General features: G+C 39.4%; 1 protein-coding gene across 6 annotated transcripts in view; it reads right to left on the reverse strand.

The window, feature by feature from the left end:
• C9orf72 (C9orf72-SMCR8 complex subunit) overlaps nucleotides 1-16,392 on the reverse strand; it is a 28,725-nt gene extending 12,333 nt beyond the window's left edge. For 3 of the 6 annotated variants that reach the window (XM_043514678.1, XM_043514680.1, XM_043514681.1), the window contains exons 1-6: nucleotides 16,226-16,352; nucleotides 10,483-10,980; nucleotides 5,498-5,557; nucleotides 4,442-4,537; nucleotides 3,693-3,757; nucleotides 603-675 (exon numbers count right to left, since the gene is read on the reverse strand). In XM_043514678.1, the coding sequence (XP_043370613.1) occupies nucleotides 603-675; nucleotides 3,693-3,757; nucleotides 4,442-4,537; nucleotides 5,498-5,557; nucleotides 10,483-10,926 (738 nt within the window). In that variant the 5' untranslated portion in view covers nucleotides 10,927-10,980; nucleotides 16,226-16,352. Of the gene's footprint in view, nucleotides 1-602; nucleotides 676-3,645; nucleotides 3,758-4,441; nucleotides 4,538-5,497; nucleotides 5,558-10,482; nucleotides 10,981-11,491; nucleotides 12,915-16,225 lie in introns of those variants that run through there. The other 3 variants (XR_006281412.1, XM_038403382.2, XM_043514679.1) reach the window with 3 other exon arrangements.
• Nucleotides 16,393-17,106: the final 714 nt, after the last annotated feature.

Genomic DNA, 17,106 nt, shown 5'->3' on the forward strand with positions numbered 1-17,106 from the left:
TGCAAGGAAAAATCAAAGAACTAAGGTTGGGGCTCTAGAAAGTTTGCATCTTACATACGCACAAGTGACTCAATTGTTTGGTGCTCATTAGATATTGTGTAAAGGCAATTTGTCATGCAGCAGCACAGCAAGTTTTACTCTGCAGTTGGGTATTCAATACGACAAAATTAGGCATAGACCGATTTATTTAGATAAAACTCATTGCCATGGCTGAATTGCTAAATATTAATCCAGATGCCATCAGTTTATGCATCTGGCTAATAAAAAAAAAATCGAATCCCCTAAAACTATAGCCTCATTTTCCATAATTTCATATGCACAATAAAATAAATTAGTCGCCAAGAACTGTCAGAATACAAACAATGCACTAGTAATTGGTAATTGAGTATGAAAAATAATGTAACAATCATACAAATAAAAAAGTTCAATAGCAATACAGTGCTGCCCCCTCCACATCAAATATATTTGTGGGAAATGTAAAATATTATTCAGTTAAATTTTATTTCTCATTAATTGCCACTTTTACATTACTGCAGATAATCTTCTGACAGTCCAAATACAGTAATCAGAATCCAATTTTGAGAATTATAAAATGCATTTACCTTATTAACTTTCTCTGCACTGCTACCTACAACCACAGAGCAACCACAAGTTTGTAGGTGTGAACTGATGGCACTGCAGATTAAAACAAAATACAAATTAATAAACACAATGGACTACTCCAAAAGAAGTGCTTCAACATAATTCTACATGCAGAAATGAAACACAAAACAAAAAAGCAGGCTTCAAACAGATTTTTCTTTACTTACATTACTAGACCTTTGGATTTTCATAATGTCTAAATTTTAGTTCAATTCATTTAAGAAATAGCAATCTGGTTTTTAAAATATTACTATGAAGCCATCCTGGCTGAACTGAATTAAGTTACCGGAGGACTAACTCAATTATGGGTTTAGTGTCTAAGAGTATAAGGTAATTTATTTAAGATAAGCAAAAGTAAAATTATATCTTCAAATTAAGGGAACTTGAATTATACTGTGATTAAACAGCTTTCATTGGTAAAGGAATATAGGCACTACAGTAAGGTTCCGAGTCTTGCTTCTTTCAATTACTAAACACATCAGGGCTTTGATCCCACAAGCATCTGCTACCACGTATCTCAGTACAAAAAACCACCACCACCACTTCAGGATCCAAGGTAGCACACAACACTGAAGAGTTCTTTGTATGTATGAATATATTTCTGCAGTTGCATTTTGGAATTCCATAAGGACGCATGACTGTGCTTAAGTTACAAGGTCAAAATTAGTATAGTCACTTTGTCAAGTCCACTTTTTACTCAATGAACAAAAAAAATCAAAATATATACCGAAGCCATGACAAGTTTAAAATTGTAATCTGGCAAAAGCCAGGAAGCTCCCCTATTCCTCAAGGGCATAACTGTGAGTAGTGCAGCATAAGAAGCTCAGCTGAACAGGCTATTTGCAATGTGTAGCTCTGGTGCATACACCATGTTTGTTTACTGAATCAGTTATAATGCAGCTATTCAGTAATGAGAATATACAGTGAACAAGTGCTATGCTCTGTACCTAGATCATAATCAAAAACAAAAGAGCAAGGTACTGTTATTTGTTGTACCAGAGCCATACTAATAGAATGCTACATCATCACAGGACCAATTTCTCTTGATGTGTATTGGTGGAAAGCAATTCACCTACTTAAACCATCTAGTGATATGCACTCAATGTAAAATCATGGTCTATGAAATCATGACTGGTGTGGAGAAAGTAAATAAGAAAGTGTTATTTAGTCCTTCTATAAACACAAGGACTAGGGGTCACCAAATTAAATTAATAGGCAGCACGTTTAAAACAAACAAAAGGAAGTATTTCTTCACACAACGCACAGTCAACCTGTGGAACTCTTTGCCAGAGGATGTTATGAAGGCCAGGACTATAACAGGGTTAAAAAAAGAACTAGATAAATTCATGGAGGATAGGTCCATCAATGGCTATTAGCCAGGATGGGCAAGGATGATGTCCCAAGCCTCTGTTTGCCAGAAGCTGGGAATGGGCGACAGGGAATGGATCACTTGGTGATTACCTGTTCATTCCCTCTGTGGCACCTGGCATTGGCCACTATCGGAAGACAAGATACTGGGCTAGATGGATCTTTGTCTGACCCAGTATGGCCATTCCTATATATTTCTAAAAGCTAACTTGCCTCAGGATTAAAAACCTAAATAAATCCTTGCAACAAAATGCTTTATGAACGCTAAATGCTATGAAACTGCTAGGTATTAACAACATAGTCAATATTTTAATTTGTGGTTTCAGAGTAGCAGCCGTGTTAGTCTGTATTCGCAAAAAGAAAAGGAGTACTTGTGGCACCTTAAAGACTAACAAATTTATTAGAGCATAAGCTTTCGTGAGCTACAGCTCACTTCATCGAATGCATCCGATGAAGTGAGCTGTAGCTCACGAAAGCTTATGCTCTAATAAATTTGTTAGTCTTTAAGGTGCCACAAGTACTCCTTTTCATTTTAATTTGTGTAATACTGTGGGTGTTTGGTGCTGTAGAACATAGTGACAGTTCTATGAGCTAGGTACAATCTAAATTCACCAGGCAATTACACAGAGACGTTTTGAGGAATGACAGACTATCAATGAGAGCCATTAAAGATGGAAGTGTATGTGATTTCCTAACACAAGAGACATTTGTGTACTAATTTACTAATGGTTAACTATTTTTATGTTAAAGAAAATGGAAGAATTAAACATTCTAAGTAGAAGAACGTGCATAACATTTATGGATTTGTTATTCTTTACCTGTGACTTTAACTCATGACTTTTCCTAAACTTCCTATGACATAACCACTACCCAACTTACTGTGTTAAGAAACTAAAAACCCTTTGTCTATGTACCCCTATATACTTTTAACAGTTTCCAGGCTCCTATGCCATTTTCAAAGTAATATAACCCTTATCAATTAATGCTTTATCTAAGCATGTCATTCCAGTGATAAGAAACAGCTATCCTATACTTATGCCAAAATGGGTCGATAGAGATCATCACATAAATTTTAAGAGCCATAAACCCACGACCATTCATTTAAAACGGAAACAATCTTAATGCTATCACTTAGGCAGACATATAAAGAAGCGATACCAGCACTAATATCTCCTCATCCCAAATTAACCCTTAACCACCAATACAACTAGACTTTGCAGAATTGGATTTTTTTAAAATTATTTTGACATACATTTTATTTATTTATTTTATTTAGTTAGTTTATTTTTAAGCATTTTTCTATTTAAATTTTCACATTGGTGGGAAATTATGAGGAGGGGGTGTCAGACAACAATTATTTAATGACAAAAGATACTGAGATTCAAAAAGTTAAAGCTTTGTAACCAGTAAAACACAAATTGTCAACATTTCATGTCAAAATAAACAGATCAAATATCAAATCAAATGCTTGCAATTTCTCAAGCAGCATTTTTCTTACTTGCCTATCAGTAAATTTTGATCATCGACAGATTTTTTTGTTGCTTTGTGCATAACTGGAGAAACTGATATTTACCAATAAAATCTAATCCTTCCAAGCCTAAACACAACCAATTAAGAGACACTGGCATCATTTACTTTTAAAGTGGTTTCACAACAGCATAAAACAGAGAACAAGACCGTACTTGAGGAGAAAACCTTCATGGCAACTGTCTCCAATGTCATCATCATTTAACACTGTATCACTTATCTGGAGTGCAAAGGAACAGAAAGAAGGGTTAGAGGACATGGTGTAACAAGCCATATTAAAAACATTTTATTTTGGATTTTTAATTATATGTGGTGATAGCTTAAGTGAATCCTAAACAATCTCAATTTCACAATTGCGAGGAATCAAGCACGTTTAAGACTCACAGAAATACAGCTCTTCCCATTTTAAGCCATTAACTTCTGAAGGAGGTCAACAGATATTAAGAGACATCTAATCCATTCCCCCCAGCTCAACCACTACTGATACCTTGTTCCCAACAGTATATTTTTAGTGCTTCAATCAAAATATTTTAAACTGGCCCATGTAATGGTATTTTCTCTCCTGTCCAGGAAAGGATTATTCCACATTCTAACAGATCTCACCATTAAAGCTCTTTCCCCTAATGTTAATTTTATTTGATGAATTATCTTTTCCTTTCCCTTTTTAAAAAGCTTTATACAGTTGACAGCCAATTTTGCTAAGTGTTGATCAAAAATTATTGCTACTGCTCAGATATTTATGAGAAACTGCTATTAGCAAAAATACGGTTTAGGAGAGTTTTCTGTGCCAACAGTTAAAGAGCATAATGACTTATGGTATGAATGACTTATTTTACTAAAGGCCAAATCAATAAAAGTGGCATAGTTGCTTCCTTTTCAAAAAGCAGCAAACATAAGGACTTACATCTATTTCTTCTGGCACACTGTGGGATTTCATAGATGAAAGAAGTTCCATTACAGGAATAACTTCTCCTGTCAGCATTGGAATGATGCTTTGGCCCTGTGCAATAAATAACATGTTGTGAAATAAAAGCATACCATGCAGTATAGAAAGCTACTAGTAACAGAAATTTTTAACACTAAAGACAGAACAATTTTAGCTTTTTTATTTTTTGGTGGGGAGGTTGGCAAGACCACAAGACTAGAAAGGAACAGGAAATTGATACATACGTTTTTCAGTTTTGCTCATCAAAAATAGCAAACTGGAAACAAGCAGCTGACCCAGTAACAAGAATGTTTATAATTCGTTTCAAGGCTTTTACGCTAAATACCCAATCAATTTGACTTGACTTGGACAGGGTAGATCTAGAAGCAGGTGATTGTATCATCGTGTATCAGGAAGTATTATATTTCGAAAAGTGCATGTTTTAAGAGACAAGGGACAGATACAGACTCATTCTTAGATTAGCATCGGAATCAAATGATGATTTCTCTGGTCTTATACTTTGCAAGAAGCTCTAGGGTTGTGCTTTCATACGTATTGCTTCAGAAACCAAATTCTCTTTGTAATCTCAGCCACGAAGTCTATAATGACTTCTCTCTTGGATAGTTACAAGATAATAGTTACCAAGCATCAGTTCTCTGACCCAGCTGACTAATGACCTAGCAAAAACCTACCCAGAAGTAAACTTGGGTAGAAGAGAATAAATGTAAGGAAGTTGCTATCTTTGGAGAACATCATGTTCAAGTAAGTGGCCCCCCCATTTCTGAAAGGTAATATTCGTCACAGATTTCCACTTTACCCATAAAGCGACGGGGGATATAATTTCCTTCAATTTGGTCAGAGCTTCCACCATCTTATCTTCACAAAGATTGCCTTCTGTGCATGGCAGCTCACTCTGCTAGTCCAAAAATATCTTCCTGGATCCCAAAAACAAACAGCAGTACCAACTTCTACAGTCACCAGTTCCAGTAATAGCTTTCTGACGGTATGCCATATGCATCAGTCAGTCTCTCTTACCTGATCCTCCATTCTCTCCGTGCTTTCCAAGACAATCTTCTGGAAATGTTCTTGCCTCTCCTGAGCAAGAGAAGCAGTCAATTTTCACAAAAGTTAAAAAACTCCAGTATTTGGCTATACAATTATGCACCCATCAGTCAACTGGTAAACTTTCTTCCCTGTAGAGTCACACCTCTTTGATTCACATTTTGATGTTCAATGCATTTTCCTTTATAGAGCTATTTTGTGGCAAATACTAACCCCCCCCGCACCCACCCCCCATAAACCTCTAACTTTCCAGGGGAGGTGGGGGAAGGCTAAAATAAAACAAAAATATCCTTCACCATCTGATCAAGAAAATACCAAATTAATCTGTCTCATGGTAAATAAAGATACTGAATTAAGCTACACTGATTTTTACTTACTCCTTTTGCAGTGAAAAAACTAAGTTGTTCCATCCTAACAAAAAAAGGGAAAAATGCAAAAGAGGAAACTTATTTGCTTTTGGGAAGGGGATTTGTTCCATATCTTGAGATACTGGCACATCTTCAATACATGAACTGTTCTAGAACTAAATATTGCAGACATCCATGGAAACGTCAAGGTACTTCACCACAGGATACACAAGAGATCACACCAAAAATTCAACGAGAACTCTGGTAGCTTCAAGTCATCAGAACCTCAGTAGCAAATATGATGGTGAACATAATCATTTACAACAATTCAGCATAATATGCTATGAAAAATTGGCCTTAATGAACGGCATAGTTAGAACAACATTCTAGGCAATGAAGATTCTGCACATTCCCGAGATGTCTTCTTATAGAAGCTGAAGAGTTGCCACAGCTTTCACAGGTTTGCTTAGTCTCCTGTGATTGAGCTACTCAAGGCTGATCAATTGCAGAACAGAAAGCTTGCATAACTCCTCAGAATAGATGAAGAAAGAAACAAGTTAGAGTAGATTTCCTCCTGCCAATGATAAAACCTAAATGAATCTGAAACAAGTGCCTGTGAAAAACAACATTGGTGCTATATAGATCCTTTAAAGGCACTTCCCCCTCCTTGACTTAGGCTTCAATGAGAAATAACTTCTTGACAAACAAGATTCTTGGTTTAAAAAAAAAGCGTCAGTTTTTATGTAATTGAAACTGAACAAATTACTATAATCCTTTTTCTCTTTTGAAATACAACTGCTAGGAATTATTGGACATACACATAACACTTCAAATATCTAGCTTTGTAAAAGCTAGACAGGATTCTAGACCCATTTGGAATGACTTCTAAAAGTTGCTTGTCTGTCTATGTCCATTATTCTAAACATTGCTCTGCATATATCTGACTCTAAGTGGATATTCCAATGCAGGATGCTATTTCAAATTCATAGCGAGTTTCTCCTTCCTAATACAATCTGGTTGGAGCTGCTGACCATCCTATAACAGAACTCTTGAAAACCTGGAAGACATGGTATCTGGTAGGAATGCCAACACACACTGGTGGCATCAATTAAGGCAAGACTTCGAGCCATTTGTTTTCCATTTTAACCTGGCATGTTGGGTTGATTGATAACTGATGTTTCTGCTCCAAGAGCCACAGTTTTACGCATTTTCCCATTTTAATAATTTATGTTTTAATGTTATATTATTATGCCCAGAAACTGTTAGGCACTGGTATCTAAAATGTATATAATGCTACATTTGTAAACAAATTTAGAGCATCTATCACTGAGGTCTCTCTATTGGGGGCAAGGATTGAGCTGGGATAGAGATAACTTATGTAGAAGGGCTCATAACTGCTCAAGAAAAAACAAGGATAAATAACTTTCTTTCAGAGCTTAGCACTCTGCTGCTGACTGAGCCTGTCTGTTCCAATAACAGCGGATGGGAAAACAAATAAATAAAGTCAAAGATCTCACAACTAGATTTTTGGGGTTGACAGAACATTTTCTGTAAGTTCCAGTGCAGCTACAACTCCATGATTTCATCATGAAAATCTTTAATTCTGTGCATCAGGAAACAAATATATGACTACTTCTAAAAATAAAGTCTCATGTTGAATTTGATCATTTTGTCTCAAAAACGTCAAAGCATAGAAACCAAAGCTAAACAACACAAAATGAAGAAAACATCTGTCCACAAGCACAAGATCATGATATACATAACTAACATATGATTTTTACAGAATTAACTGCTAAACAGCATATTTGAATGTTGGGAGATATGACTGGGCATGAAATATTTGTGACATTGCCCTCATCTAGAGAAAATGGGAGTTTAAATGCCTAGTCTTCCTTTAAAAAAAGGAGTACTTGTGGCACCTTAGAGACTCACAAATTTATTTGAGCATAAGTCTCTAAGGTGCCACAAGTACTCTTTTTCTTTTTGCGGATACAGACCAACATGGCTGCTACTCTGAAACCTGTTCTTCCTTTGTAAATCTGACAAAAATATCAAGACTAGATGTGCTGGAAGACAAGCTTCCACAGGTTATCCTATGGAATCAATAAGTTGAGTACTCTGACAAAATGGGAAATACAAGATAATTTATCTCCCATCTCCTACCTCAAAAACAGAATCAAGTAACTTTTAAGAGGTGCTCTTTTATAATTTTTTTTTTAAATTGTCTAGGTTCTAGTACACAAGATAAAACTAGAATTCTCCCCCTCCACATCAAACAGACACTTTAAAATAAAGTCAAAGTTTACCACTTTTTCAATCAAAATTATAAGATGGGAATGAGGATATGGAGGTAGATATCACCATATCCGAGGTAGAAGCGAAACTCAAACAGCTTAATGGGACTAAATCGGGGGGCCCAGATAATCTTCATCCAAGAATATTAAAGGAATTGGCACCTGAAATTGCAAGCCCATTAGCAAGAATTTTTAATGAATCTGTAAACTCAGGAGTTGTACCGAATGATTGGAGAATTGCTAATATAGTTCCTATATTTAAGAAAGGAAAAAAAAAAGTGATCCGGGTAACTACAGGCCAGTTAGTTTGACATCTGTAGTACGCAAGGTCCTGGAAAAAATTTTGAAGGAGAAATTAGTTAAGGACATTGAAGTCAATGGTAAATGGGACAAAATACAACATGGTTTTACAAAAGGTAGATGGTGCCAAACCAACCTGATGTCCTTTTTTGAGAAAGTAACAGATTTTTTAGATAAAGGAAACACAGTGGATCTAATTCACCTAGATTTCAGTAAGGCATTTGATACCGTTCCACATGGGGCATTAGTTAAATTGGAAAAGATGGGGATCAATATGAACATCAAAAGGTGGATAAGGAATTGGTTAAAGGGGAGACTGCAACGGGTCCTACTGAAAGGTGAACTGTCAGGTTGGAGGGAGGTTACCAGTGGAGTTCCTCAGGGATCGGTTTTGGGACCAATCTTATTTAATCTTTTTATTACAAACCTTGGCACAAAAAGTGGGAGTGTGCTAATAAAGTTTGCAGATGATACAAAGCTGGGAGGTATTGCCAATTTGGAGAAGGATCGGGATATTATACAGGAGGATCTGGATGACCTTGTAAACTGGAGTAATAGTAATAGGATGAAATTTAATAGTGAGAAATGTAAGGTTATACATTTAGGGATTAATAACAAGAATTTTAGTTATAAGCTGGGGACGCATCAATTAGAAGTAACAGAAGAGGAGAAGGACCTTGGAGGATTGATTGGTCATAGGATGACTATGAGCTGCCAATGTGATATGGCTGTGAAAAAAAGCTAATGCGGTTTTGGGATGCATCAGGAGAGGCATTTCCAGTAGGGATAAGGAGGTTTTAGTACAATTATACAAGGCACTGGTGAGACCTCACCTAGAATACTGTGTGCAGTTCTGGTCTCCCATGTTTAAAAAGGATGAATTCAAACTGGAGCAGGTACAGAGAAGGGCTACTAGGATGATCCAAGGAATGGAAAACTTGTCTTATGAAAGGAGACTTAAGGAGCTTGGCTTGTTTAGCCTAACTAAGAGAAGGTTGAGGGGAGATATGATTGCTCTCTATAAATATATCAGAGGGATAAATACAGGAGAGGGAGAGGAATTATTTAAGCTCAGCACCAATGTGGACACAAGAACAAATGGGTATAAACTGGCCACCAGGACATTTAGACTTGAAATCAGACGAAGGTTTCTAACCATCAGAGGAGTGAAGTTTTGGAATAGCCTTCCAAGGGAAGCAGTGGGGGCAAAAGATCTATCTGGCTATCTTATCTATCTGATAAGTTTATGGAGGAGATGGTATGATGGGATAATGGGATTTTGGTAATTAATTGATCTTTAAATATTCAGGGTAAATAGGCCTAATCCCCTGAGATGGGATATTAGATGGATGGGATCTGAGTTACCCAGGAAAGAATTTTCTGTAGTATCTGGCTGGTGAATCTTGCCCATATGTTCAGGGTTTAGCTGATCGCCATATTTGGGGTCGGGAAGGAATTTTCCTCCAGGGCAGATTGGAGAGGCCCTGGCGGTTTTTCGCCTTCCTCTGTAGCATGGGGCACAGGTCACTTGAGGGAGGATTCTCTGCTCCTTGAAGTCTTTAAACTATGATTTGAGGACTTCAATAGCTCAGACATAGGTGAGGTTTTTCGTAGGAGTGGGTGGGTGAGATTCTGTGGCCTGTGTTGTGCAGGAGGTCGGACTAGATGATCAGAATGGTCCCTTCTGACCTTAGTATCTATGAATCTATGAAACTGTAGGGGACGTCAGGCAAGTCATTACCAGCCCTGATAGAAGTTGCATGTGCTCCGGTGCAGGCCCTAAATTTGGTAACATTAGAATCAATTTTTAACATATAACTTCAGCAGTTGTATTGAGGTAGAGATATTATTTATATATCTATGAGAGTTTGTTTCTTGGATTGTTATGCAATGTGACTCAGGGAGATTGTTGCCTTTACAAAACATGTACCTATTTTCTATACAATGCTAGTTCTCTGTGTTGATTAAAGGTATTACCAGGTTTTTAACATTTGGTTGCAATGAACAACAAACCTACCTTATGCATCCATATTCTTCCTTTCCTTATAATATTCGTTAACCTATCAACACACACTCTGTGAAGAGGAAGATAGAAGCCAAGTTCACTTTGTGGAAGTATAATTGATAGTCCATATGTACTTCTGTCCCCATTCCAGTTTCCATCAAAGATTAATGACACAATAATTACTCCTTTTTCTGCCAAGACAAAAAACTTCACATCTATTGCTCCACTCTCTGCATTCCTAAGTATTTCCCCATTCAATGTGTGATTTGCAAGAAAAGTTATTTCTCCATCACTGAGAAGCATCTGTTCTGCCTTTGGGGCCCAGATGTGTCTGACTCTAGGTCCAAGAATATTGTCCCAGTAGGCAAAAGTAGCAGCTAGTAATGGTGAGTCCCCATTCAACGAGATCTCCGTCTTGGCAACTGCAGGAGAAGGAGGTGGACAGAGAGTTGACATGACTGCTTCTTAACTGTCACATCATAGAGATTTTTTCCATCACCTAGAAAAAAGTTTTAAAAGAGAAAATAGTGAGATTAGCACTGGTTATTAGTTTGCCCTTTTTCTTCTTCACTAAACAGAAGACAGACAAGTTTTGATTTCTACCTTACGCATTTGGGATTTTATTCTAATCTCCGTGTATGGATGAAGTCTAAAAGCACACTTTTGACTTAAAGTATAGTTGTGTGCAAAAGTCTATTACATACCAGTGGGATAATAAAATAAATTCTGTGCCTGAATTTAAAGACCTAATTGTTGACTAAGTCTCTTTCAATTCCCTATATAAATACACTAAAACCAATTAGTTTAAATCAAATGATACTACAGCTAATTTTTGAGAAATTACATATATCTTGAATATTTTTATGAAACTCACAAATCAAGTTTATGTGCCAGACACTTAATTTACAGTGTTGATTTCAAATTAGAAAGCTGTAAATCTTGACCATTTTGTGTTATTTTGTAAATGATATCTAGATACCATTACAACAATTTATAAATGCTATTTAATAAATACATATAACATACTATTTACAACGGCTAGACATGGTATGACTTTGGCATACATCGCCTCCCTGCCCCACTCACAAACAAAAGAATAATGAAGTTAAAAGCATTACTGATTTAGGGAGGAGCCACAACTTCCCCATATAAGAAAGAAAGGTCCTTTCTGAGCAGAAACCTATCACTCAACCACCAAAGCATCTCTCGAGTTACAATAGTTATCTATATCCTGCAACTTCTGCACATGAGCATCAATTGCTAGTACTGTTTATAATGTTCTACTGAAGAAGTTTCTTCCACAAAAGTCAGATTGTTTTATTCACCTCTGCAAAAAAATATTGTAAGTGCTTATACACTTAAAAAAACAGCACGTTTGCTTAAGTATTTTCTGGTCCTGCATGGAGAACCATGCAGGCAGATCTATGAGTCCTTGCAGTTTTCAGAGTATGAGTGGAGCTTAAAAGAAGAAAAACATTCATTTTCTAAGTTCAAATTCTTAAGAGAGAACATATAGCATAATGACAGATGCACTTCTTAGATACTGGTGAGAGCCTATTTTTTCACCTCCCTCCCCCAAAGTGTCAAACTGTACATGTCTCAAAATGTAAATAATTTTAGAAAATACAGACTTTTTTGTATTTGGACTACATATACATTTGAGATGTGCAAGAGAGAAATCATATATTCAACTGCAACATTCTTCATAGAGCCTGCAGGAAAGACACCAGCATATTCCAAAGAGAAAACTAAAGACTCTGAAGTTTAAGGTTGCTTGCCACAGAGCTTGAATTGGGATTGAGGGGAAACAGACGTTTTATAAACTGAAATCAATCAAGCCTCAAAACATGTATAAAGCAGGTAAATCAGGGTTTACTTCACAAATATGTTGGACTTGCTGAGTTCAACAAAATGGGGATCAACATATTAAAAAAAATGGTGAGTCAGAAACAAATCCCTCACAATGGAGAAGAATGCAAGATAACAGATATTAGCAGTACTAATGGAATATAGACAGTACCAACCCTAGGCGTTTATTAAATTACTATTGAAATTTTTTCATTCTTAAAGCACAAGACCCTAAGTTATCCAGGTGCTGACGACTGACTCTTTTTTGAACAGCTCTAGTGCTTTCTGGTTTTAGTGACTTATGCAAATTTCAGACGGTTTTTCTCTTTCATCCTACCATCTACAATCAGATCCATTTTATTTAAAACATAACACTTGAGTGGCTTATTATCATTACAGCTGGCTGAAAAAAAAGATACTTTTTCACAAAAAAAGTTTTTGATCAGCTCTAGTTGTAACATTTTTGCACTAACTGTATATTAAACAAAATTTGAACTTATCCCAAGTGTTTGTCTCTTCCCCCTACCCTTAGTTTGTCTACAAGTGAAATGCTGAACCGCTGTAGCACTTCAATTACTCCTAAGGATACTCTGCACAAAAATTAAAAATTCTCCACCAAAAAAAAAAAAAAATTCTCCATGCAATATTTTAAAATTCTCCCAATTTTATTTATCAAATAAATTTGGAAGCTCCAGCATGGCATTGGGGAGCACAAGCCACTGGCTGCAGAGACGTGGGAGACCACTGTGCAGCTCCCCCATAGACATGGACTCAGCAGTGTTACACCGCAACCTTGTTACACCGCAAGGACTGGGCCTGTCCCAGAAACACCCTAGAGCCCTGCCCCTGTGCCAGGTGCGGTCAGGGAGACTCAGCATAGCAGGATCCAATTGTGGAGGGATTGAGGTGTGGGTTGAGAGGATTCTGTGTGGAATCCGGGGGCAGGCAGCTTAGGATCAGGTGCAGGGGGGATCTGGATGCACAGGGTCTTGTTGCGGGGTTCTGGGTGCAACGGTAAAGGGACTCTGCAGAGGTCCAGGTGAAAGTGGTTGGGGCTCAGCGGGGAAGGGTATAGAGCTCGGCCGGGGGGTATGGGTGTGGGGGGCACACTCGCAGGGGTCCAGATGCAGCTGGTTGGGACTAGGTGGGGTGGGGAATCTGGGTGCGGTTGGCTTGTCTGGGTGATCCAGGTGCAGGGGGAGTGGGGCGCATGGGTGGGGTTTCTGAGTGTGGGGGGGTCAGGCTTGACAGGAGGGACTGGGTATGAAGGGATATGGACACATGGGGGTTGGGTGAATGGGGGAGCAACTACCTATATAGGGATCTGTCCCCGTAGAGCTGAGGAGCGATGGGTGCAGGAAGCAGGGGGTGGGATGGGGTGTGAGTTTGCAGAGCTTCCTCCAGCCGTGGGAAAAATCTGGGGATGGATCTCGCCCGGCCCCAGATACTGTACATGGGAAGAGGAAGTCCTGTCCTCCCCAGCCCTAGCGGCTGAGCCCGGTGCAAAGTAGGAGCCACCAGCCGGGTCTTCCCCCACCCTTCCTCCTGCTCCACAGTGATTTACCTCTCTGCCAGCTGCCCTGGGCCCCCGAAACATACTGTTGGGGAGCGTTGCATGACCGCTTTTGTGGCTTCCCTTTGCTTCCCTGTCAAAAAGTCATTTTTCTGCAGGGAAGCAAAGAAATCTGCGGTTGGACATAAATTCTGCGCAAGCGCAGTGGTGCAGAATCCCCCCAGGAGTAATTCAGTGTACTCTACCTATGCCAAAGGGAAGAGGTTCTCCCACTGGTGTAGATAATCCACCTCCCTAGAGGGCACATGAAAAATCCGCACCCCAATTGACATAGTTAACCCAATTAAATTTTCTGGTGTAGACCAGGCCTCTATCTATATCTGGGAGTCTCTTCCTCTCTGTATTCCACTAGCTATTGTCATTTATTCTACAATGGTAGTTCCATCTCTCCATTCCACTCCCTTTTCCTGTGTTGCGTGCACTTTACCTTTCAAACTCTCCCTCTAGTTTTCCCAAAAAATCCCCTTTCTTTTCTCTTAGCCTGAGCCTCTTCATTTTCTAGAAGCGTACTGACTTAAACCATAGCAATTTAAATTACCAATTTTAAATCATTATTTAAATAATAAATCTTAACTCGGTTTTGCATTTGTATGTTATTTTCCTAAAGAGAGATTTATTCTCATTGGTTGGTAACTATTAAACTGTGTTGATTAAAAACTAAATATAGCCTTTGTACTAAACTTGGTGCTTCTTAATGTTAACCAGGATACACTGTATTTATACACATTTACATTATTTAACATCACTTACATTTATTCATATTATTTTATACATTATGTTGTTAGAAAATGTTGTATGATTCATTTTTTACTTGATTAAATTCTCTACTTTAATGGAAATTCAAATAAATTAATTTTTTTAAATGCTGGTTTTGTGCATTTTAAGTGTACCGGGTACATAAGAAAAAAGTTTATCAAAACATATTTTGCATTTAAAACTAACATTTATTAAACAAAGGAATTATTAGCTGTCGTTGGTGAACTGAATTGATTGTTTCTGTTCACCATGTCCTCCAAGATTTTAGAACTATTAGATGTCGTCCTTACATCCAATTTTTATTCAGAGATTGGAAAACAAGTTTTCTTGCTTCTTCAACTCACAATTGGCTTTTAATAAACTACTCATTGAACAGGTCGAATTAACTGAAATGAAGAAAATATTCTCTCTGTACCAGCAGAAGAGGCTGCTGCTGTCAAAAAAACTGGCAAGTGACTTTTGCCAGCACTGTGGTTGGCCTTTCTTTAAACAAACACATACTTGCTTAATATTATTTTTTGTATTTAATTTAAATTTTGGTTTGAGCATTGGCTTGCTAAACCCAGGGTTGGGAGTTCAATCTTTTGGGGGGCCATTTAGGAATCTGGGCCAAAAGATTGGTCCTGCTTTGAGCAGGGGTTTGGACTAGATGACCTCCGGAGGTCCTTTCCAAGCCTGATATTCTAGGGCACTGTAACAAGGTTAGGCCTTAACGTCAGTTGTCAATTTCAAGTTTAAATTCTAAAGCGGTTTATTTTTAAAAAATAAAATCCATGTTTAAATAGAAAAATCGGAATGAACTAAAAACCAAAATTGTATTTTAATTTTTTAAAAGGAGTGACGCTACCGAGTTGGAACGGAGAGGCAGGCTAACAGGTTCCTTTGACTGGCATGAAATCTGCCAAGGTCAAGCAAATGTTCACCCAACAAGGAGAAGAAAGGCACCGCAGCGCAAAAGGAGGAAGCGGTGTGAAAGTTATTACTGCCCAGCCTGTGAGACAGATCCCTCCTTACCCCAGGGTCAAAGCCACAGAGAGAGGAAAAGACAAGCTACCAAATGCACTGACGGACGTTCCTGGAGAAGGAGGCTCAGCACCGCACTAAGGCGGTGGGTGACGACCACAGGTAGGCCCCACCAATACCACCGCCCACCTCCTGCGTGTCTCACTTCACCTCTAGAGCTCACGGCACTTGGCAAAGGCGGCCCCGAGCACGATCCCGGCTTCTCAGCTGGAGAAACTGAGGCACGGGCGGGCGACGTGAGGTGCACGAGGTCACCCACCAGGCTCGTGGCCGAGCCGGGGACAGATCCCGGGTCTCCCGTCGTGCCCCAATCCAAGGCTTGGTCCACCGAGCCCTCCCTGTAACCCCTCTTCACAGAGCCACCCCGCCGCCATAACTGCCGCCCCCCCCCCGGCTCTCGGCTGCAGCCCCAGCCCCAGCCGCGCGACGAGCCGCCCGGCTCCACGGCCCCGCCAGCTAAGAAGGCTCCCTGTAGGCAACAGCCGCAACATTCCCCTCAATCCCGGCGGGGGGGGGGGGAAGGGGGAGACTCGCTCCCGTTATCCGCCCCCTCACCTGCGCAGCCGCACACCCCTCAGCCACGCGCCGCAACCGCCACACCGTACGGACAAACGAGCCACGCTCGGCGCCGGCCTCAAATCCCCTTGCGCATGCGCCTCCGCCTCACTGGCTCGCGGCCCCGCGCTGGCCGCCGTCGCGCGCGGCCCCCCCCCCCCGGCGCTCCCGCAGGCGCATGCGCGCGAGGGCGGGGGAAGAGACGCCGCTCCGCGCACGTGAGCGTGCTGCTGCTGGCCCTGCGGAGTGGCCATGGGCGCGGAGGGAGGCGCCTGTGGCTGCGGGGTCATGGAGGGAAAGGGGCGGTTACATTGTAGCACTGATTTTTGCAACCCATCAGCTTTCAGACCCTGCTCACCATAAAACTATGCTAGTTCCTAATTCATTAAAAACAACGGGTACTTTTTACTTGCCGCCTGGATTTTGACTGTAGGTAGCTCTTACGTCACTATTTTACCAAGCATTTCTCTCTATCCCTTTTACTTTTTTTTAAACGACAATCCTATGTCATCCTATGACAGGTTTCAGAGTAGCAGCCGTGTTAGTCAGTATTCGCAAAAAGAAAAGGCGGACTTGTGGCACCTTAGAGACTAACAAATTTTGTCATCCTATGCAGCACTTCACACGAGGAGCTTGGCTTAGGTCTTCATGCACTAGGATGACACAAATACAATAGCACAGTCAATACCAAGCATTCAAAACTCATAATTGCCTTAAAAACACATTTTTATTTGATGTCTCCATTTTGACCTGTCAAGATTAAGGATTCCGAGCATCTATAACCATGAAGGATAGACACTTACTTTTCAAGTATATGATGATAGTCCCTTGTAATCACATAACTCCAGAAGCTGAATCTATAAAAAACAAACAAACAAAAA

The sequence above is a fragment of the Dermochelys coriacea genome, chromosome 5 (assembly GCF_009764565.3).
Source record: "Dermochelys coriacea isolate rDerCor1 chromosome 5, rDerCor1.pri.v4, whole genome shotgun sequence".
Classification (NCBI taxonomy): domain Eukaryota; kingdom Metazoa; phylum Chordata; order Testudines; family Dermochelyidae; genus Dermochelys; species Dermochelys coriacea.